Genomic DNA, 19538 nt, shown 5'->3' with positions numbered 1-19538 from the left:
CTTTTGTCCGAAGACTGCAAATAGCTCATAGCATACCTTGTTTGCTCTGGTTATTCGAAATTTGGTTGAGAACCCTGCCATTAGTTTCACCTAGCTCTATGGAATATGAGTTTATAAGCTTAACTTTGAAAGGTTGTTTGTGCCCAACTCTTATGTCTATGAGAACCTTGCCTAGTAAAACATCTAGGATTCATACTCATGTTGTGAAAGGCTTGGAAAGTTTCAGCATTATGATCATCTCGCTTAAGAGCGGTGATTACCGAAGCCTCTTTAGCCCTTGTTTCACATACCCGGTTCCTGTTCCCACTTATGTGCATTTTAACCTCGTATGGGATATGTTTTATACCCTCAAGACTTTGGAACCAGAGCTTTACCCACCCTCCTTTAACCAAACCATGTCCGTGCTGTCCAAAACTAAATCGACCAAACCTACTCTGCTTTTTCTTTGGTCTTACTGGCTACATGCTTTGTGTGGATTTCTTAATCTCCTTGGACAAGGGCCCCAAGTGAGAGAGAACCCACCTGTATTGTTACAGTTTGACCTTTATCTTTGGCTTATGGTTTTAGTTTTCCTTGGAAGATCTGTTTGTATTAGCTTAAAGTCTTATGGTCTATCGCCCTGCTTCCCAAGTTTCACACTCGACGACTTCAAGCTTCTCTACTTCAGTATCTCCTCCAGCTCTCGGACCCTATGTCTTGAAGACTACCCTTGGTCCAATGGAAGATACCATCTGACCAGGGCTCTACATCATCCTACCTTGGACCCAACAACCATGGTCCTCAGAATCCCTGCCATCGCACTTCTAGTGTACCTCGTCTTGGCGAGCGTTTTGGTTTTGGATCCTCCTACAACGTCTACGCGTCTTTTGACCTTGACAATTTTGTCATTCATCGGTTCATTCGATGATGATCTTTCGAGTATCCATGATCTCTCATGTTTCTATCGGCTTCACTGCATTTGCTCCATAGCTCTCATGGTGTTCACCTTGAAATCTTTTATTTTCTTGCTTATGGTATTGGGGAATACCTACTCTTGTAACTCTTTAAACTTTGGGATCTTTGTATCTCCACTTTGTACCTTGATTTGATTTGAATGAATAAAATCATGTGTTTGTCCAAAAAAAAAAAAAGATTAAATTTTCTTTTTTATCCTTATAATTTGAGCTAATTAATTAGAAAAGGAATTTTTAGTACATTTATAAAGGGTAAAATAGAAATTTAGATAATATTCTTAATTTGTGTCCATTATGTCAAAATGACACTCTTTATGAAATAGAGAGGGTAATAAAAACTACATTTTGTTCATTGGTTTTACTATTGTATTTAGTTAGTATATTGGAAATTGAGTACATTGTTTTCTTTAGTGCCAACACCACTCACCAGATTCAAATTTGAATGCAATATTTTGTATAAAAATGTTCAAATCCACTTCGTTTGCCTCTAAAGTATCAGAATTCTTACTGATTTGAAGTTTTCTTACAAAATTAAAAGTAAAATACTAAACGGTTCATATACAAATCCTTGAAGGGCTCAAGATTGGAGAGGAAACTCCCAAGACAAAACACCAAAACACATTAGCTGGAGTGCTGGACATCAAAAAAGAGGACAAAAGAGGAAACGGTGTCGTATATCTTACAACGGTCGATACGTGTTTCAACTTAACCGTTGAAAAATCCAACTTTTAGATAGAAGAGTGGATAGAAAAAGGTAAGAAAGGGTGAAGTGGGTATGTTTGTCCAATACTAATACTTTATGGTTTTCGTAATTTCATATTTTGCCAAGTTTTTGAAATTTATTGAGAGGGACAATAAAGTTTTCCCCTTTTTAAGACTTTGACTTGGACGAACCCTGAGACCTCCGACACATTTAACTCTTCCTCTGTCTCGACTCTCAAGAAAAACACACATTTCAATTTGATTTCTCTATTGGTTTTTGATAAATAAATAAAAAGTTAAAATATACCGAAATTTACCCTCTTTTTTGGTTGTCGCCGCAGTTGATACTCACTGCAAGCTTCTCTTGTAAGCTCATTTCCTAGACTTCTTCACCACTCTTCTTCTTCTATAACTTTTGCTCATCTCTTGTCTTTCAACTTCTGGGTTTGGAATCTGGTACTTGGAGTAAGAGAAAATGAGCAGCGCTTCCAAGTTTATAAAATGTGTTACTGTTGGAGATGGAGCTGTTGGGAAGACTTGTATGCTTATCTGTTACACTAGCAACAAGTTTCCTACTGTGAGTGTTTCTTTCAGACTCAGTAGCTTTTCATTTTACATTGTCAAGCTTTGATTTTTCTTACTGGGTTTTTATAAGAGCTTGTTCCCATTTCTCAAAAAATTAAGCTTTTAATCTTATTTGTCGTATTTTAACTCTGTAATTAGTTTCTCCACCTCCTAGTCCTAGGGTTCCTTTGATTTATGATTCTTGCTTTTTGTTCATGTTTGTCAGGATTATATACCGACTGTATTCGACAATTTCAGTGCCAATGTCGCTGTGGATGGACAAATCGTGAATTTAGGGTTATGGGACACTGCAGGTAAATCAAAATTGTCTGGTTTTAATTTTGAGACCAATGAACCAAAGATTTGAAATTGATGATTCAGAGAGTTCTCTTATTCATTTATTTGTGGGGTTTGTTGTTTTGATTGGTGTCTTTAGGTCAAGAAGATTACAGTAGGTTGAGACCATTGAGTTACAGAGGAGCTGATATCTTCGTCTTAGCCTTTTCCCTTATTAGCAAAGCTAGTTACGAAAATGTACTCAAGAAGGTAATAATGTTTTGAATTCTCCTTGCATTGGGACAGATTTGGAATGTGGATTTCGTGGATGTTGATTATGTATATGTGTGTTTTTGAATATGATTGTTGTTTTGTGACAGTGGATGCCTGAACTTCGTCGGTTTGCACCAAATGTTCCAATAGTTCTTGTTGGTACAAAGCTAGGTGGGTTTGGTTTTTGCATATTTATTGTGTTAAAGTCTCCTTTCAGTTTCTCTTGGCTAATAATAACATTATGTCTTGGTGTTGTTAAGATCTCCGAGATGATAAGGGATACCTCGCGGATCACACCAATGTCATTACTTCTAGTCAGGTATATACGCGTGATCTTGCTATTTGTTTTGTTTTGAAATGACTCTTTCTCAAGCTTTGATTTATGGAGACAGGGAGAGGAGTTGAGGAAGCAGATCGGTGCAGCTGCTTATATCGAATGCAGTTCCAAGACTCAACAAGTAAGTTCCCTGACTCACACTCAAGAAGTAATGTTTTGGTGAAAACGTTAGAATCTTATGATAACTTTGGTTTTTGGATTTGTTGTAGAATGTGAAAGCGGTGTTTGACACAGCTATCAAGGTGGTACTTCAGCCTCCGAGGAGGAAGGAAGTCACACGGAGAAAGCAGAAACACAGAAGATCCGGTTGCTCCATTGCGTAAGTGTTTTTAAGATTGTATCCTTTTTGGTAATATGTAAAGAGATTTCACTTAAAAGTTTACAAAACAAGACTATTCACCAATTTCACATCTCAATAACCTGCAGGAGTATTGTCTGTGGAGGCTGCAACACGGCTTAAGACACAACACCAGTACTCAACAACATTGTGTGTGTGTGTCTCTCTCTCTCTCTCTCTCTCTATGGTTGTTTTCTAGTTTGTACTTTGTAGGATGAAAAACTCACCAAATGTGAAGATAAGGGAACTGTTGGTTCTCTTATTATTTGTATGTGAAGCTCCTTTCTCTGTTTTTGGTTGTGCAGATTCTGTAACATTCTCTTGTCTTTGTTAACAAGTTTTGAATCTTTTAGCAAATTTGGAATTCTTGAATTTTGTTCATTGAGGGGACATGTAGTGTTGTGTAACACAGGTCAAATATGATGCAAAATAAACCCAACTAAAACGGAATTTGAACCAAAACTTATAGTAAATCTTAGTCCTCCTAATTGAAAGAAATCAAACTGAAAAAGTGAAAACTAAAACTTACTATAATTGGTCCACAAATTTCACCTACACAAGACCAAAAAAAACAGAACTGCTAAACGACGTCGTCGTTGAGGGGTATTTTAGTCATTAGGTACTGGAGATTTCGTTAGCGTTGTTTATTATCATCGTCGGCGAAGTAGAGAACCGTGAAAGCAAACGACGTCGATTTGAAGAAGAAGAAAGATGGATAAACAACCGGCGAGCAGCTGGAGTATCCATACCCGCCCGGAGATAATCGCAAAGTACGAGATCTTCGAGCGAGTCGGATCCGGAGCCTACGCCGACGTTTACAGAGCTCGCCGTCTCTCCGACAATCTAATCGTAGCGCTCAAGGAGATCTTCGATTACCAGTCTGCGTTCCGAGAGATTGACGCCCTCACCATCCTCTCCGGTTCTCCTAATGTCGTCGTTATGCACGAGTACTTCTGGCATGAGGACGAGAACGCTGTCCTTGTACTCGAGTTCCTCAGGTCGGATCTCGCCGCGGTGATACGAGATGCTAAGAGGAAGAAGAAGAATAAGAAGATGGGAGAAGAAGAAGAAGGAGGTGTTGGATTCTCCGTTGGTGAGATTAAGAGATGGATGATTCAGATTTTGAACGGTGTTGATGCTTGTCATAGGAATTTGATTGTACATAGAGATTTAAAGCCTGGGAATATGTTGATTTCTGATGATGGTGTGCTTAAGCTTGCTGATTTTGGTCAGGTGATGATACTACTGAACTTTTCATTTTAGTGTTTATATCAGCTCTGTGAATTTTGTGTTTGTAAAATGTGTGTTGTCTTCATACAGGCGAGGATACTCATGGAGCCTGACATTGTAGCTTCAGATGATAATAAACTAGAAGACAAAGATGGAGAAACTAGTATAGAACCACCAGAAGTGATTCCTGATTATGAGAACTCACCTCGGCAAGGCTCTGATGGTAAGGAGCTGGAAGCGATGAGTAAAGACGAATATTTTCGACAGGTGGAAGAGTTAAAGGCTAAACAGGTTGTAAGAGATGATACTGATAAGGATTCGAATGTGCATGATGGAGATAATTCTTGTCTTGCAACGTGTACTGTGAGTGAAATGGATGATGATCTCGGTGGGAACTCGTTTTCTTATGATGCTGATGAAGCGTTGGATGAAAGAGAGGGTTTGATGACGTCTTGTGTGGGAACTAGATGGTTTAGGCCACCAGAACTTCTTTATGGATCTACAATGTATGGGTTAGAGGTTGATTTATGGTCGCTTGGTTGTGTGTTTGCTGAGCTCTTGTCTCTTGACCCTTTGTTCCCAGGGATTTCAGATATTGATCAGATCAGCAGAGTAACCAACGTGCTAGGGAATTTAAATGAAGAGGTCTGGCGAGGTTGTGTTGATCTTCCGGACTACAAGTCGATCTCATTTGCTAAAGTAGAATCTCCTCTTGGTATAGAAGGCTGTCTTCCTAACCATTCAGGAGATGTGATATCGCTACTCAAGAAGCTTATCTGTTATGATCCAGCTAGTAGAGCTACTGCTGTAGAGATGTTGAATGACAAATATTTCAGTGAAGAGCCTCTTCCAGTTCCAGTTTCTGAGCTCTATGTGCCTCCGACAATGAGTGGGCCAGATGAGGATTCTCCGAGAAAGTGGAATGATTACAGAGAAATGGACTCAGATTCAGATTTTGACGACTTTGGACCTATGAATGTAAAGCCTACCAGTAGTGGGTTTACAATAGAATTCACCTAACCCCGAATGGCATTTAAGGTACGCAGTCAAAAGCTGTTGCTTAGTTTAGACACATAAATTAGTCACAAAAGCCTTTGCTTCTTTCTCCCTCATGTAGAATGGGGGTAGTTAGTAACATGACATGTGTTTGCCTTAGTTGCAACAAAACTTTGTTGTCTGAAGATCTGGTTCCCGCATACTGATAAGAAAACTGTTAACATTTTGTTAGGCCATATTGTATAGGTATCAATGCTTTCATTTTTTGAAGTTGCTTTTGAAATAGTTTGCTGCTCTTGCTCTATTCCCTCATAAAACTGTTTCTTTTCCGCTTTGTTTCTCTCATTGTTCTCAGTTCAATGTGTTGATCTCTGATGTTTTCTTGTCAGATCATTTACAGTCGGCGGTTCCATGGTTGAGAATCTTGATCCTTGCGACGTCCCCGGAATTCGCTTACTCTGCCAAAATTGTGTTCTGTGTGTTCTTGTTCCTGTCTCTCCCACTCTCTCTCTCTGGTATAGAAAACGGTAACAATTACAACTGGAAAGTTGGTGTTAGGCTTGTTTAGCCTTTAGCTAGCTAAAGAGCTAGTTTTCTTGTTGCCCAGGCCAATCTTTACCCTATTTTTCCGTCTGAAGTAAACAATCAGAAAAGAATAAAATATCTATCTCCTCTGAGTTTTGCTTCCTGTGTTTTGTATTTCATCAAAAAAAAATTCCTACATCTCATCTTTGTATTGTATGTAACTGTTTGCGAATTTTGCACTTTTCATTCATATCAACACATAAGTTAATAACTTCGTCTCTGTTGAAGGTTGAATGAGCAACCCACCTATGAGACCATCTATTGATTTGACTATTGATATCATAAATAGCACACAGAAATCATAACTGAGAGTCTGATTCTACCAGAATGCCGCAGCAATGGATTGACTCCATGAATCCATCAGTCATACTAGTACCAAATGTTAAATATAAAACTTATGGGGCTAATTTGGAAAATAGACTAAAATAGATAGAGCAAATAATAAATTAGTTTCCAGCATCTATCGCCAAGTCTCTCTCTCCCTAGGGTTTTTTTTTTGTGAAACGGACATCGAGATTCCAGGAGTGAACTTGACAATCGGAGAGAAATGGGGTCGACTGGAAGAGATCAGGCGACTCAGCATCATCATCATCCGCCTCAAATCAGCAGTCTCGTCGTACGCCCATCCGGAAGCAACGACGGCGAAGACGGCCGTGCCGCCGGAGACTATGAGCTCGGAGAAGTCTCCCGTGACCGTCCCTCATTTGCTCGCTCGGATCGGTATAAAGGTGACAACGGTTCGTATCGTTTCTGGTTTATTATCTTTCAGTCCTCTTTTGAGTTTTTTTTTTCTCCTTTTGGTTTCGATGTTTGAAATTGGGGAGCGCGAAGAACATGGCGTGTGTAGTTATTTCTATGCTATCTCATATGAACTACTTTTACTATGAACTGCCGTAATGTAGTGTGAATTGCAATTGAACCTTGGTTTTGTGTGTTTGTTCGTGTAGAAGTAATGTTAATCTGAATGGTTAGGGTGTTTATATTAAGCTCAAGAATCTCACCTGCTACAGAAAATTGTATAGCTAAGAGTTCAGTGACACTTAGGGTTATTGAGATTTTATGCTGCTACAGATGCATATCAGCATTTCCTGTTCTGTGCTTACTGCTTAGTGTAAAGAGAAAAGAATCTTGCGTTGAGTTGTTTGGTATGTGCATTGAGAATGTTACTGGTAATTTCACATTGTCAGTGGCTCAGTGCTCAAGTGTTGTCTCAACATTCAAAGAAAACGCCCTTGATGAATTTGAAATTTTGCTACCTGCTTATATATACTTTTGTGATTACTCAGTGGAGAATACCTGTAACGTGTTGACTTGATAATAGTTTGCATTTTTTGTTGTACTGTGGTTGACCTAATATCCTTCTGCTGGCTACTTTTTGTGTGTGTGTGTGTGTGTGTGTGTGTGTGTAGGATATAGAACTCGTGCAAGTTCTAGCTCACCAGGCCGTCGTGGATATGAAGATCACCGGCATGGCTCTGATCTTAATCATTCAGGCATTCCGCCTCGTGGTCGTGAGTTCAGCAGCAGAAGGGAAGCATCTGGGAGACACAGAGACTACTCACCACCGTATGCTAGAGGTGGAGCTGGTGCTCGCCCTTATGGAAGAGGTTTCGATGGACCTGAACCTGCGCATGGAAGCGAGGGCATGAGCAGATACAATAACCCGAAGGTGCAGCCAAGAGATGGAGATTGGTACTGTCTTGATCCATTGTAAGTATCAACTGATTACTCTTGGTGTTCTATATGAACTGCACAGAGTTCTGTTATCCATATCTCACAATCTACAGAATTTTCTAAGTCTCATTTTGTATGTTTGTTTTGTTATGAACACAGATGCAGAAACTTGAACTTTGCGAGACGTGAGTCCTGCAACAAATGCAAGAGGCATCGTTATGCAGCGGCTAACATTTCTCCACCGCCACGTCTTGTTCCTCCTCCCATGGATTTCTCGCCAAGAAGAGACTTTAATGGCTACAGATCTCCTCCACGTGGCTGGCCCAGAGACTACCCGCNCGAGTCCTGCAACAAATGCAAGAGGCATCGTTATGCAGCGGCTAACATTTCTCCACCGCCTCGTCTTGTTCCTCCTCCCATGGATTTCTCGCCAAGAAGAGACTTTAATGGCTACAGATCTCCTCCACGTGGCTGGCCCAGAGACTACCCGCCACCAAGACTTGACCATCCCACATGGAGAGATAGAGACAGAGAACGAGACCGTCTACATTACCCAGACCATAATTACCCTCCTAGCAGAAGAATAGCATCTGACTGGTCCCATACTGAGCCGCTCCCAAAACCTCATTACGACAGACGACCACCTCTCAGTCCTCCTCCACCGCATCCTCCATCTCGTGGTGGCAGATGGGGTAGACTCTCAAGAGAGAGAAGTAGATCGCCACCATTAAGAGATGGTCCACCTCCACCATTGAGAGGAGCCGGTCCACCACCGCACAGGGATTACCGCCGTGATAGTTACTTGGACAGAGGAGGACGAGATGATCGACGTGGCGGCAGAGACAGAATTGGAAACTCTTACTGATGCAAAAAAAAAACTGTGTATGTCTTGAGAATTTGGTTTAGACAGTTACAAAATTTTCGCGGAAAATCAAATATGACCTTTGTAATACACCTTTAGATTCTTTGTTATAGTTTCCGAAAGGTTTAGCAAAACTTCTGTGCCTTATGTGCAAAAAAACAAAGAAACAATTTTGGTGCTCTTTCGTAAGTAAAAAGAAAGTTTGGGGCCGAAATCGAAAATATTAAGGGCCCCTTCCGTTTCAGCTTCCCCTTGACAAGGTGTTGTAGTTTTGTACTGTGTGAGTCACGAGTGGGTCTGTCTACGTGTCAGTCTCCAATTGGCTGAAATCCGTAAACACACATATTAAAGGGCTTTTTGGATATTTGCTTCATTGTAGATCGGACGGTTCGAAGAGAACAAAACCTAAAGCATTTATGAATTCGAATCGTTGGATCGTCGTATTAAAGGATAACCGTACGATGAGATTGCCACGCAAATCCAACCGTTCAATATAATCCAAGAAAAATTGAAATTTCAAAATCATGTTGAGAGAGAGGGAGGAGGAGAGAAGAAAGCCCAGACGAAGAAGGAACAAAACCGAAAGTATTTTTTTTTGCTTTTAATTTTTTTTTTTCTTGTTTTTGTTTTTAATTTCACCAAATTCTTCTGAGGGCTTCCTCTTCATCTTCATCTTCTTCGTTGTCTAGAGAGCTAAAAACCCAATAAAACCCTAATTCTCATCTTTGGAAAAGCTTATCCCTTTTTCTCTCTCTACGCGGATCAAATTCAAAGTCTGGAGCTTTTTAACAGCCGCCGAATCGGTTTGTGATTTTTCTCGCTCCGGCGAGATTCGGATCTCGATTTTGTGAGCTGATTTGTGTGAATTTTCTTCTCTTTGCTTTTTTCTTTTCCTCCGCTGTGGGAAAAAAGGAAAATTTCTGGGTTTTTTTTTGAAAAATCCGAGATTTGAATATCTGTGAGGATGGCTGAAGGCGGTGGAGGAGGCGAATTCCCGCCAAAAAAGGACGGTGTTGAAGAGGGTTTTCCGGCGAAGAATCCAGCGAGGCAGCTCGACTTCACTGGTGGCTCCGATGAACATTCACTGTCTAAAGCACCAGCTGCCACGGCTGCTCCTACCGTCGCAGCTACGGCGTCGGTGAAACCCATCGTTAATACTCCTACTGTCCCTTCGACGATACGGCCTGGTATGACTATAGCAATCGGTCAGGTACGACCGACGTTACCAGTGGCGACGACACAGATTCTGCCGTCTCAAGCACTAATCCTTAACGCGCCAATCAGGCATCCGTAAGTTTTTATCTGTTTGAGGTTTATGTGATGTAAATTTCAAATTTTTGGTTTCTGGGTTGGGAGATTATAGTCAGTTGTGATCTTAGCTCAATTGGGTTTGTACAAGTTTGATTGGGGATCATGAAATTAGTTTAAAGTTTAATCCTTTTAGACTATTTGGTGAAATTGGTGAAACTAGTTTAAATGGTTTTGTGTCCAATGGTTAAGATTTATAGAACTCGCATTCACCTTTTAAGTAAGGTTTTATGAAAGAAAATTCAAAATTTCATTCTCTTCTTTTATTTTTTGGCAGAATGCCGGAATCGCCAATAGCTAGACCAAGGCCTATAGTGGAAGCTAGAGATGGAACCCCTCAGAAGAAGAAGCAGTGTAACTGTAAACACTCGCGCTGCTTGAAACTGTAAGTCGTCTTTAGTTTCTGGGGTGACATGTTTAGTTGATTGCATGTTCATATCTTTCCCTTTTTGCGGCTGCATGTCTAAGAAACTCAAAGTCTTAGTTTTCTGAGTTAACCAAATGTGGATTTGTGCATCACAGTTTCTGATTCGGCTTTACACTGTGCACTATCTTATCAGGTACTGTGAATGCTTTGCATCCGGAACATATTGTGACGGTTGTAACTGTGTAAATTGTTTCAACAATGTTGATAATGAACCGGCTAGACGAGAAGCTGTGGAAGCAACTCTGGACCGGAATCCATATGCGTTCAGGCCTAAGATTGCTAGCAGTCCACATGGTGCTCGGGATAAAAGGGTACGTGACCCTGATGAAACTTGTTTTATAGATCATGGGAGAGTTCTTTGACTTCTAAGTTATTTTGGGATGTTTAAACTGTTGATTTGTCTTTGCAGGAAGACGTTGGTGAAGTTGTGTTGTTAGGGAAACATAACAAAGGTTGCCACTGCAAGAAATCGGGATGTCTTAAGAAGTATTGTGAGTGCTTTCAAGCAAACATTCTTTGTTCTGAGAACTGTAGATGCTTGGATTGCAAAAACTTTGAAGGAAGTGAAGAGAGACAAGCTCTGTTTCACGGTGAACATGCCAACCACTTGACGTATCTCCAACAAGCAGCAAATGCAGCCATTACTGGTGCTGTCGGTTCTTCTGGCTTTGCTCCTTCTCCAGCACCTAAGAGACGGAAAGGTCAAGATATTTTGTTCAACCAAGCAACCAAAGGCCAGTTTCCACAGGTACCAAGATACCATTTTAGCATTTGGGCTTTCCATATATGGAACTGAATATATCCTTTTTTATGCTGTTGCTTAGTGAAGTAAAGTCTTATTTATTTTTGTATTAGGTAAATAGTGGAAGAACTACTGGCCCAGGCACATCTCCGTCACCTGTTTCTCGTGCTGGTGGCAATGCATCGTCAGTTCCATCAAAGTTTGTATATAGGTGAGATTTCTAGCGGTCACAAGTTATTTTGCTAATCCAAGAACTTCAAAAAACTGACTTTTTATGCTTCTTTTAAGGTCTCTCTTAGCAGATATAATCCAACCACAGGATGTGAAAGCGCTTTGTTCTGTTTTGGTCGCTGTAGCCGGAGAAGCTGCCAAGACATTCACTGGTAAGAATTCGAGTAACAACTCTGTATTGCTGCGGTTTTAGATCCATGTGTATATTGTTCATTGATCTCTCCTTCAAAATTTTCTCAGATCAAAGGAAGGAAAAAGAAAATCGAGTGGAAGATCAAACAAACACTTCTTTAGCTTCTTCTGCACAAGATCACTCCCAAGACAATAAAGATGCAGCTGATGTGGAGATGGTTGCAGCTGATGGAAATCAAGCTGATAAGTCTGGACCAGATGATTCTAATTCAGATGGTGCTGATGCCTCTAAAGCGAAGCCGCTATCTCCAGCAACTTTGGCTTTGATGTGCGATGAACAAGACACTATCTTCATGGTATCAGCAGCTCCACCTAATGGTTCAGTAGACCCCGGTGGCTGTGGAACAAACTCACAGGGCCAGTCAGAGATATACGCAGAGCAAGAGAAAGTGGTGTTAACCAAATTCAGAGATTGCCTTAGTCGACTTATCTCTTACGCAGAATTAAAAGGTAAAGATTTTGTGTGTCACTCACACAGAGTTTTCATCAACGAACAATCTTCTCTAAAGTTATAAAATTAGTCAAGTTTGTTTGTTTGCAGAATCAAAGTGTTTATCTTTAGCAAGAAGGCATCTACAGCCACCTGCCACCGCAACTGTGAAAACCGAAAATGGGATCCAGCAGCAAGTACCAGTTGTGAATGGAGCTTCACGAACAACTTCTCAACCTACAGTCAACAAACCACAGCCTATGCAGCTGATGAACACAACATCATCATCACCAGCAGCAGCAACAACAACAAACACACACCATCATCATACTAAACCTCCAGCTTTATCAGAGAAGAAAGACCCCTGAATCAAATAGATTATACTCTACCTAGGACAGAAAAATAACTTACCAGAGAGAACACAAACAAGAAGTTGAAATCTGCCTCACCACCGCTCTATGTTATCAGAGGTAATGCAATACCACCATAATTTTTCTTTCTCACTGGCGGTTGTGTGGCTTCAGCGCATTGGCAGGTGATTAGAGAGAGTAATAGACACAAGCTTTTATTGTGTCGTTATCTTTCTTCTCGCTTTTCTCTTTCTTTTCTTATAAAGTCTCCTCTTTGAAGCCCCTGTGGCTGGTGTAGATTATTGAGAGCTTTTGTTTCTTTACTACACGAGTTTTTTTTGTTAGTGGTTTTTATTCAGTATTACTTTTTCTGGCGATTGTTCTGTAGAACATCCTTATTTACTGTATTTGAGATGTTTCTCAATCAGCCTCTGTAGGATTTGATTTGAAAGTAATATATAAGAATAAAACCTATTTTGAAAGAAGATATCTTCTTCCTGACTTAACAAATCATACATAATATACTTTGTGGTAGATAAAAATTAACTTTATTAGCTCATTCCAATATTTTTCCTATATTTTCTCATAACAAACGAACATATATATGTGAATTGACATCACTACAAACATTTATTAAGAACATAAAACAGTTAATAACTTCGAGTTTCTACAAGAAACACCTTAAAATAGCATTTTAACTTAGAAACAACGAGAGAGACTGATTTATTCTCACTTAGTGACTACCACCTTCAGCCTCTCCTCCAGCATACGGTTGTTCAAAGGCTTCACATTCGAGACCTCGACGATTGCGATTCACTCTGCAGCCAGAAACCAGAATTTTTATTATGAAATAATAAACCGGACTAGTACTGCATTCATAAGCTTGGAAACAGTTCCTTCATAGCTCTACTAATTCATTACTATCTACTGTTTTCTCAAAAACTTTATGCAGATCTTTTTTGTTCTAGCTAAACTACAGAAACAATTCGACATAGTTAATGCTAAACTTCAACCCAAAATCTAACGATAGTCCCTTGCAGCAGATGAATCACCCTAAATTTTATCCTCATATTGTTTAATCGGTTAGTCAATAAGAGAACTTGGTTGGTACTGTGTTCTCTTGACACATCATAAATTGTAAAAGAAAGTGGAGAGACCTTACCAAAAGCATTCCTTTCATTGCTCTTTCCTCCAGATACCTTGACGGTTTGAAAAAACCGCCATACGTCTCTGACAATCTCTTGAGCCTTTCATATATGTACTTTGGTCCAACCATGTCTGCCCAGAAAACAATTCCTCCGCTGCAACAGGTTAAAAGAAAAATGCTTACCATAAGAGATAATCATTACCTAACATTTCAGTTGCAAACAAAACAAAGAGAAATTTTTTGTGGATATTGACAATGTTAGTAAATGATCCGAGAGACTCAACCAGATGAAACAATGGATATTTGTTGGAAGTGCAAATGCATAAGATTAGACCAGAGGCAATGAATTTCACAAAAAGCTCCCTTTTGATTTATGAAGATGTATGACTTAGAATCCTCACCGGTAAGAAGGAAAACTCATTCCAAGGACAGACGCAATGTCCAAGTCTGCGGCTCTGATCACAACTCCTTCATCTAGGACACGGCATGCCTCATTAACCACAGGGAATAAGATCATCTCTACAATTTCTTTGTCAGATACTGATCTAGGCTGCAAATGAAGGACAAGACTGCATTAATTTTGAAAAATACCAAAGAACTATGTATAGTTTGTAAGACCTCTTCTTCTTTTATTTTTTACCTTCCCACCAGGCATGATATTGGTCAGCTTCCTTGATTCCTCAACAATCGAAAGCACTTGAGGATCAGGTTTTGGTTTGCTTCCCTTTTCGTATATGTAGAATCCTCTCCCGTTGATTTTTCCTGAAGCCGCAAATGTTAAAAGGTTGGCACACATAACACATTAGGAATTTACAAAAGTAAGAGCAACGCATACCGTTTCGCCCGCTCTTAAGAAGAAGCTCAGTCAGTGGAGAGTTGAACATGCGATCACCATAGACCTTGGCATATATAGGCCCAACTGCTAATCCAATCCCGTGTCCAGCCAAATCACCAAGCCTGAGGATTGAGCCATCCAAGAAAATAAAGCTTTCTTTAGTTGCTGAAATAGCCATACAGCAACAGAAACACAAACTGACACACCTCACAGAAAGTGTATATAACAAAATGAAGAGGGAGAGAGTTACTGGAATGGGCCCAACGGCAAGCCAAAAGAGGTAATGACGCTGTCGATTCTGAACAAGTCAACACCTAGATTGGTCAACATATGTGCAGCTTGTGCATATGGAAAGAATGTCCTGTTCACTGCAAACCCTATGCAGTTTCCAACCACCACGGGAACTTTCTTTATGGCCTTTCCAACCGCCATGAGATCCAGAATCACCTGAGCAGAAGTGTTCTTCGAACGAACAATCTCAAGAAGGGTCATCAGATGGGCAGGGCTATAAAAAGACAAACCTTTGTAAATTACACTAAACATATGAAAAAAGCATAAAAATCTTAAAGCATTGGTAACACAGAATGACCTGAAGAAATGTGCACCAACAATGCGATCTTTTGAGTTAGTCTTTTCCCCAATTACGTCGAGGTCGATAGTAGATGTATTACTCGCCAAAATGCAATGGGGTGAACAGACCTTTTCGAGTTCTTTGAATATGCTTTGTTTCAACTGAATGTTTTCAATCACTGCCTGAGAAATGGTACCAGAAGCAAGGCCTTATAGTAAGAAGACATGTATACTAATTGACCCTCTCTTTAGACTATCTGGATTTGGATATACTTGAAACTAAAGAGAACGACAGATAACACCAAAGTAGATAACTGAAATTGAAGGCAGACCTCTATGACCATGTCCACATCTTTGAATTCTGTGTAATCCAGCACTCCCTTGAGCAAAGAGAGGGCCTTTCCTGCTTTATCTTGCGTTAGTTTCCCCCTAGATACCAAGCCTTTGATATTTGCTGTCACAAGAAAAAAACTAACTTTATTGCATCTACTGTAAACAGGAACAGTAATAAATCATATAATCTATTGTTTCATCATATGCTATGGATGCTTCTTTTGGCTTAATACTCTTTTCTATTTTGGGCTGGCTCAACGTAGACAACAGTTCAAATTTTTGGTATGTGACCAAGATAATACTTCTGTAAAATAACAACTGGATATGTAATGGATAAAATGATAACCTTCAACTGATTTTATTCCCTTCATAAGGTATTCAGTATTTATTTCTTTGAGCAAAACTCTGATATTGCTTAGAAGTAGAGCCGTAGCGATGCCAGAACCCATCAAACCTCCACCAATAATTGCAACTTTTTTTATCGGCCTCGGTTTCAATCCAACGTCAGTAACATTAGGCACCTGATAAGTGTTTAATAGATTCTCAGGATGAACACTAAATGTGGAAAGTAGAAGTGCTAGGTGAAATAAACACAATGTATGTCAATCTTACTTTTGTTAGTTAGACAGTTACGATCCTCTAGGGATCTTGGATATATGTGAATATAGAATATCCTCTCAGCATAGATATGATTCTATCATCATGTTGTACTCTATAAATACTGTCCTTCGGTTAATGTTAATACTCACGGAGTTCATATTATAACATGGTATCAGAAGCCCTAGCCTACTGCTAGTTGTTTGCTCGATCCATCTCCGCCCTCTTCTTTCTTCTTTGCTCTGTTTCTCTTCCTCATCCCCTGTTTTCTCATCTTCTTCTCACTCTTCCCCCTTGTTTTCCATTTTTTATCCGCCGTCCCATCTCTAAGCATGGCCGACGCAACACAGAAAACCGACAAACCATTCGGTATTTCTCAGATCAAGGCGTACATCCCAATCACCCTTGACATGTCCAAAATGAACTACGACGTCTGGAGAGAATTGTTTGAGACCCACTGTCTCACCTTCGGCGTTCTCGGCCATCTCGACGGCACATCTACTGCAACTCCGGCGACACAACAGCAGTGGACGGAACACGATGGCTTAGTCAAAATGTGGATCTACGGCACAATCTCAGAATTGATCCTCGACACGGTTCTCAAAACCAAAGCTACGGCTCGTGAACTTTGGCTCACCATCGAAGAACTATTCCGCGACAACAAGGATGCTCGTGCTATGCAGTACGACACAGAACTGCGAACCCTGACAATCGGCGATTCCAGCGTGGCAGAGTATTGCAGGTCAAACTCACGGAGTTCATATTATAACAACTTTTGATGTTGCACGTTGAGCGAAGAAAACATGAACAAGACCCTTTGCGGTGTCTGACAGTACTAGCTGTTTGAAAACTTCTGCTTCCTGCGAATCAAAGAGTTTAAGTACATAACCAACTAGAAAATTACCCCCAAGTAATCAACCTAAGCAATTGATAGATTTTTGTGAAAAACTAGAGTAATTCAGTAAAGTTGAGAAATAGAGTAAACGTCGAATCATAATCATACCTTAAGAACCCCACTATATCCTCCATGGACGATTCCTTCTTCAATGACCTCAATGCAAGCATGGTGTTGAGGCATATTTGGGGCTATCTTCTTGGCTAGCTGTCTTGAATTCTTCAATATAGCACGAGCTTCAGATAAAGAACCAATTTTGTCGGTCCTGTGCAGTGATCGCAAAAACGGTTTACGTCCATCAGCAATGTCTAGAGCCCACTTTCTGGACGCGCTCAACAAATCTCCAGGTGGCACCAAAGCATCAACGAGACCCAGTTTATGACCCTCTTCTGACAATATTGACTTCGAAAGCTACCAAAATACCAGTATACAGTTGAACAAGATAATCAGCCAAGCAAATCAACTTGGTAATGGAACTGTTGGTAACTGCAAAAAAAAACGCCATCCCTACCAGTATCATATCAGTTGCTTTTGCAAGGCCTACTAACCTTGGAAGACGTTGGGTTCCTTCATAGACAAAATTAGCTTTGATTATTTACACTATCCATTGATAAACAACAACTATCCAACAAATTGTCTTGTTCATTTAAAAAAATACCAAGTTGAACAAAAAATATCCCATACCTCCAAAACCTGGAATAACTCCAAGTGTTAGTTCTGGTAAGCCTAGTTGAGCTTTCGGAGCAGCAACTCGGGCATGACACGCCTAAAGTGCCAGATAAATCAACACTATTTAAAAAGAATATCAAAGGACACTCTAAAAAAGCACAATGGGAATTAAACTCAAAAATCCTACCATTGCCAGTTCTAACCCACCACCAAGAGCTAATCCTTCAACTGCAGCAACAACCGGCTTCCTCGAGTCTTTGATAACGAGAAAACAGTATCAAAATCACATTGGAGAGGAGTACAAAATCCATCAACCTTGGAAAGAAAAATTTGGAACTAAAAAGAAGCTTAACAAATACCTTCCATCAGGTTACACACGAGCTCAACAGATACTTCAGGCATAAGCGATAAATCCCCTACCAATAAAAGAGATAGTCAAAAAACCCAGGAAACCAAATATGCTTCACTATACATAAATACTTAACAACAGAAGAAACTATACCAGTCTTATGAACTTGCTGGAAGACATTGATGTCAAAACCACCAGAGAATCTACCATTGTTCCCTGAAATGATTCAAATCATTCAATCTCCTTATAGATAATAACAACAAACAAACTATGATAAGAAAAAAGGATTCAAATTTACAAATCCCTTTAACATATTAGTTCAAAATTCACAATCTTTAGCTACAAGATCAATCAATCTAAACAAAAGTAGCTCAATTTATGATTTACCGGTCAACACGATGGCCTTAACATCATTCCTCTGATTCGCATCTTGAAACTTCTCCTTCAACCCAGCAATAACTGAGAATTCAAAGCAATTCCGGATAAATAAAAAATTCGGTTCATGATCTAATCTAAATCATAAAGGATCAAGCTTTATGTACTTGGACTGGCCAAAGAGTTAACAGGAGGATTAGTAATGGTGATGACAGCAACACCATCGTTCCCAACTTCCATCGTTACTCCAATCTTCTTTGCCATGGCTTAATTTGTTCTCTCTCTCTCTGAGATTGAAAAGTGAAAGACTTTAGGCGTTAGTTCGGTCTGGATAGGAAAGATCAGGTTTTGATAAGTTTAAGGACCTTTTTAATCAATTAAGAGTTAACATTTGTAAAAAACGTTACGTGATCGAATGATATATATATATCTCTATCCCAACTTGGTTGTTTCGTCATTTTCGTCATAAGGATACAAATCTTGCAGTCACCAGGGCCCGGTATCAATATTTGTTGGGGCCTGTTCAGCTACTTATATACTATTGGATCATATTCAAATAAAATATCTGATTCCGTAGTATATGGCAATATACGGTGAAAAAAAAGTATATGGCAATATTTTTACAGCTTTTTTTTTTTTTATGTAAAACTGTATTTTTTATGTATTAAGTACTAGGATTTAACCCGCGGGATAATATTTTTAATTTTAAAAATTTAAAACTTATATTGTATTTATTTGTTATTTTATTATTGTTTTATTAATTTTAAAAATATAAAAATTTACAGGTATTTGATATAAGTATTCAAAGTATAAGATTTTTGTAGTGTTTTCAAAGTTTTAACCCGTCTGGTATATTTATAGTCTAGTAATACATTTATCTCCTGGTACACATCTAAAAGTGTTAAAAAAACAGTTCCACTTAACTCCTTATATGGGGTTAATGCCAATCCGTCTCACCAAAATCAAAATAAGTTTTTTTATCACGTTTAATTATGTTAATTGTTTTACCAAATTAGCATATTTTTATAGTTTACAATTTTTCCATGTCAATATATATATAGTTTATGATAATTAATAGAATTTTAATTTTTTTGGTAATTCCTCAAAAATAAAAAATAAACCAAATTATATGGGGGTTTTCAACATATTTAGTGTGACATTTTATAATTGGATTTTCGGTTTAGGAAATTTATTAATGTTAATATAATTGTGGAGATTGTAAACTTTTGTTATGGAAAATCTGTTGTATATCATTTAAATTTAAGATATTGTATCATCCATAAAAATAGTTTTGTAAAT

At 39.2% G+C, this 19538-nt stretch overlaps 5 protein-coding genes across 5 annotated transcripts; 4 read left to right on the top strand and 1 right to left on the bottom strand.

Annotated features, from left to right (window-relative positions):
* On the top strand, positions 1872–3734 carry LOC104730442 (rac-like GTP-binding protein ARAC7). Its single transcript, XM_010449604.2, has 8 exons — positions 1872–2232; positions 2446–2533; positions 2656–2765; positions 2876–2939; positions 3029–3087; positions 3161–3226; positions 3315–3424; positions 3532–3734. The coding sequence occupies exons 1-8, from the start codon at positions 2131–2133 to the stop codon at positions 3563–3565; spliced, it is 633 nt and encodes a 210-aa protein (XP_010447906.1). The 5' UTR covers positions 1872–2130; the 3' UTR covers positions 3566–3734.
* Positions 4107–6356, top strand: LOC104730440 (cyclin-dependent kinase F-1-like). The gene is made up of 3 exons (XM_010449602.2): positions 4107–4675; positions 4763–5710; positions 6058–6356. Exons 1-2 carry the CDS (start codon positions 4154–4156, stop codon positions 5690–5692), a joined length of 1452 nt encoding a protein of 483 aa, XP_010447904.1. The 5' UTR covers positions 4107–4153; the 3' UTR covers positions 5693–5710; positions 6058–6356.
* On the top strand, positions 6521–8923 carry LOC104730441 (extensin-like). Its single transcript, XM_010449603.2, has 4 exons — positions 6521–6990; positions 7663–7963; positions 8087–8137; positions 8291–8923. The coding sequence occupies exons 1-4, from the start codon at positions 6801–6803 to the stop codon at positions 8790–8792; spliced, it is 1044 nt and encodes a 347-aa protein (XP_010447905.1). The 5' UTR covers positions 6521–6800; the 3' UTR covers positions 8793–8923.
* LOC104730439 (protein tesmin/TSO1-like CXC 5) lies at positions 9337–12954 on the top strand. The gene is made up of 8 exons (XM_010449601.2): positions 9337–10079; positions 10375–10482; positions 10658–10835; positions 10934–11272; positions 11380–11477; positions 11555–11649; positions 11738–12139; positions 12231–12954. Exons 1-8 carry the CDS (start codon positions 9754–9756, stop codon positions 12485–12487), a joined length of 1803 nt encoding a protein of 600 aa, XP_010447903.1. The 5' UTR covers positions 9337–9753; the 3' UTR covers positions 12488–12954.
* Positions 13037–18616, bottom strand: LOC104730438 (peroxisomal fatty acid beta-oxidation multifunctional protein AIM1-like). Its single transcript, XM_010449600.2, has 18 exons — positions 18407–18616; positions 18252–18323; positions 18018–18080; positions 17875–17931; positions 17703–17770; positions 17531–17612; positions 17358–17413; positions 16955–17257; positions 16725–16811; positions 15701–15875; positions 15354–15475; positions 15041–15204; positions 14702–14956; positions 14452–14573; positions 14257–14378; positions 14018–14166; positions 13632–13770; positions 13037–13287 (listed from the first exon to the last, which is right to left on the bottom strand). The coding sequence occupies exons 1-18, from the start codon at positions 18501–18503 to the stop codon at positions 13255–13257; spliced, it is 2166 nt and encodes a 721-aa protein (XP_010447902.1). The 5' UTR covers positions 18504–18616; the 3' UTR covers positions 13037–13254.

Source organism: Camelina sativa, chromosome 12, assembly GCF_000633955.1.
Source record: "Camelina sativa cultivar DH55 chromosome 12, Cs, whole genome shotgun sequence".
Classification (NCBI taxonomy): domain Eukaryota; kingdom Viridiplantae; phylum Streptophyta; class Magnoliopsida; order Brassicales; family Brassicaceae; genus Camelina; species Camelina sativa.
Note: the sequence above shows the minus strand (reverse complement) of the source record. Positions and strands in the feature narration are given on the sequence as shown.

What these genes read in the sequence shown, in the direction of transcription:
- LOC104730439 (XM_010449601.2), top strand. Translation starts at nt 9,754, where the DNA reads ATGGCTGAAGGCGGTGGAGGAGGCGAATTCCCGCCAAAAAAGGACGGT. An exon ending in CCAAAGGCCAGTTTCCACAG is followed by an intron (nt 11,273 to 11,379) that starts GTACCAAGATAC and finishes TTTTTGTATTAG; the next exon opens with GTAAATAGTGGAAGAACTAC. An exon ending in CCATCAAAGTTTGTATATAG is followed by an intron (nt 11,478 to 11,554) that starts GTGAGATTTCTA and finishes GCTTCTTTTAAG; the next exon opens with GTCTCTCTTAGCAGATATAA.
- LOC104730438 (XM_010449600.2), bottom strand. Translation starts at nt 18,503, where the DNA reads ATGGCAAAGAAGATTGGAGTAACGATGGAAGTTGGGAACGATGGTGTT. An exon ending in TTGCCGTTGGGCCCATTCCA is followed by an intron (nt 14,574 to 14,701) that starts GTAACTCTCTCC and finishes CTCAATCCTCAG; the next exon opens with GCTTGGTGATTTGGCTGGAC. An exon ending in ATATCATGCCTGGTGGGAAG is followed by an intron (nt 14,167 to 14,256) that starts GTAAAAAATAAA and finishes CTTCATTTGCAG; the next exon opens with CCTAGATCAGTATCTGACAA.
- LOC104730440 (XM_010449602.2), top strand. Translation starts at nt 4,154, where the DNA reads ATGGATAAACAACCGGCGAGCAGCTGGAGTATCCATACCCGCCCGGAG. An exon ending in AGCTTGCTGATTTTGGTCAG is followed by an intron (nt 4,676 to 4,762) that starts GTGATGATACTA and finishes GTCTTCATACAG; the next exon opens with GCGAGGATACTCATGGAGCC.
- LOC104730442 (XM_010449604.2), top strand. Translation starts at nt 2,131, where the DNA reads ATGAGCAGCGCTTCCAAGTTTATAAAATGTGTTACTGTTGGAGATGGA. An exon ending in AGGGTTATGGGACACTGCAG is followed by an intron (nt 2,534 to 2,655) that starts GTAAATCAAAAT and finishes TGGTGTCTTTAG; the next exon opens with GTCAAGAAGATTACAGTAGG. An exon ending in ACGAAAATGTACTCAAGAAG is followed by an intron (nt 2,766 to 2,875) that starts GTAATAATGTTT and finishes GTTTTGTGACAG; the next exon opens with TGGATGCCTGAACTTCGTCG.
- LOC104730441 (XM_010449603.2), top strand. Translation starts at nt 6,801, where the DNA reads ATGGGGTCGACTGGAAGAGATCAGGCGACTCAGCATCATCATCATCCG. An exon ending in TCGGTATAAAGGTGACAACG is followed by an intron (nt 6,991 to 7,662) that starts GTTCGTATCGTT and finishes GTGTGTGTGTAG; the next exon opens with GATATAGAACTCGTGCAAGT. An exon ending in TGGTACTGTCTTGATCCATT is followed by an intron (nt 7,964 to 8,086) that starts GTAAGTATCAAC and finishes TTATGAACACAG; the next exon opens with ATGCAGAAACTTGAACTTTG.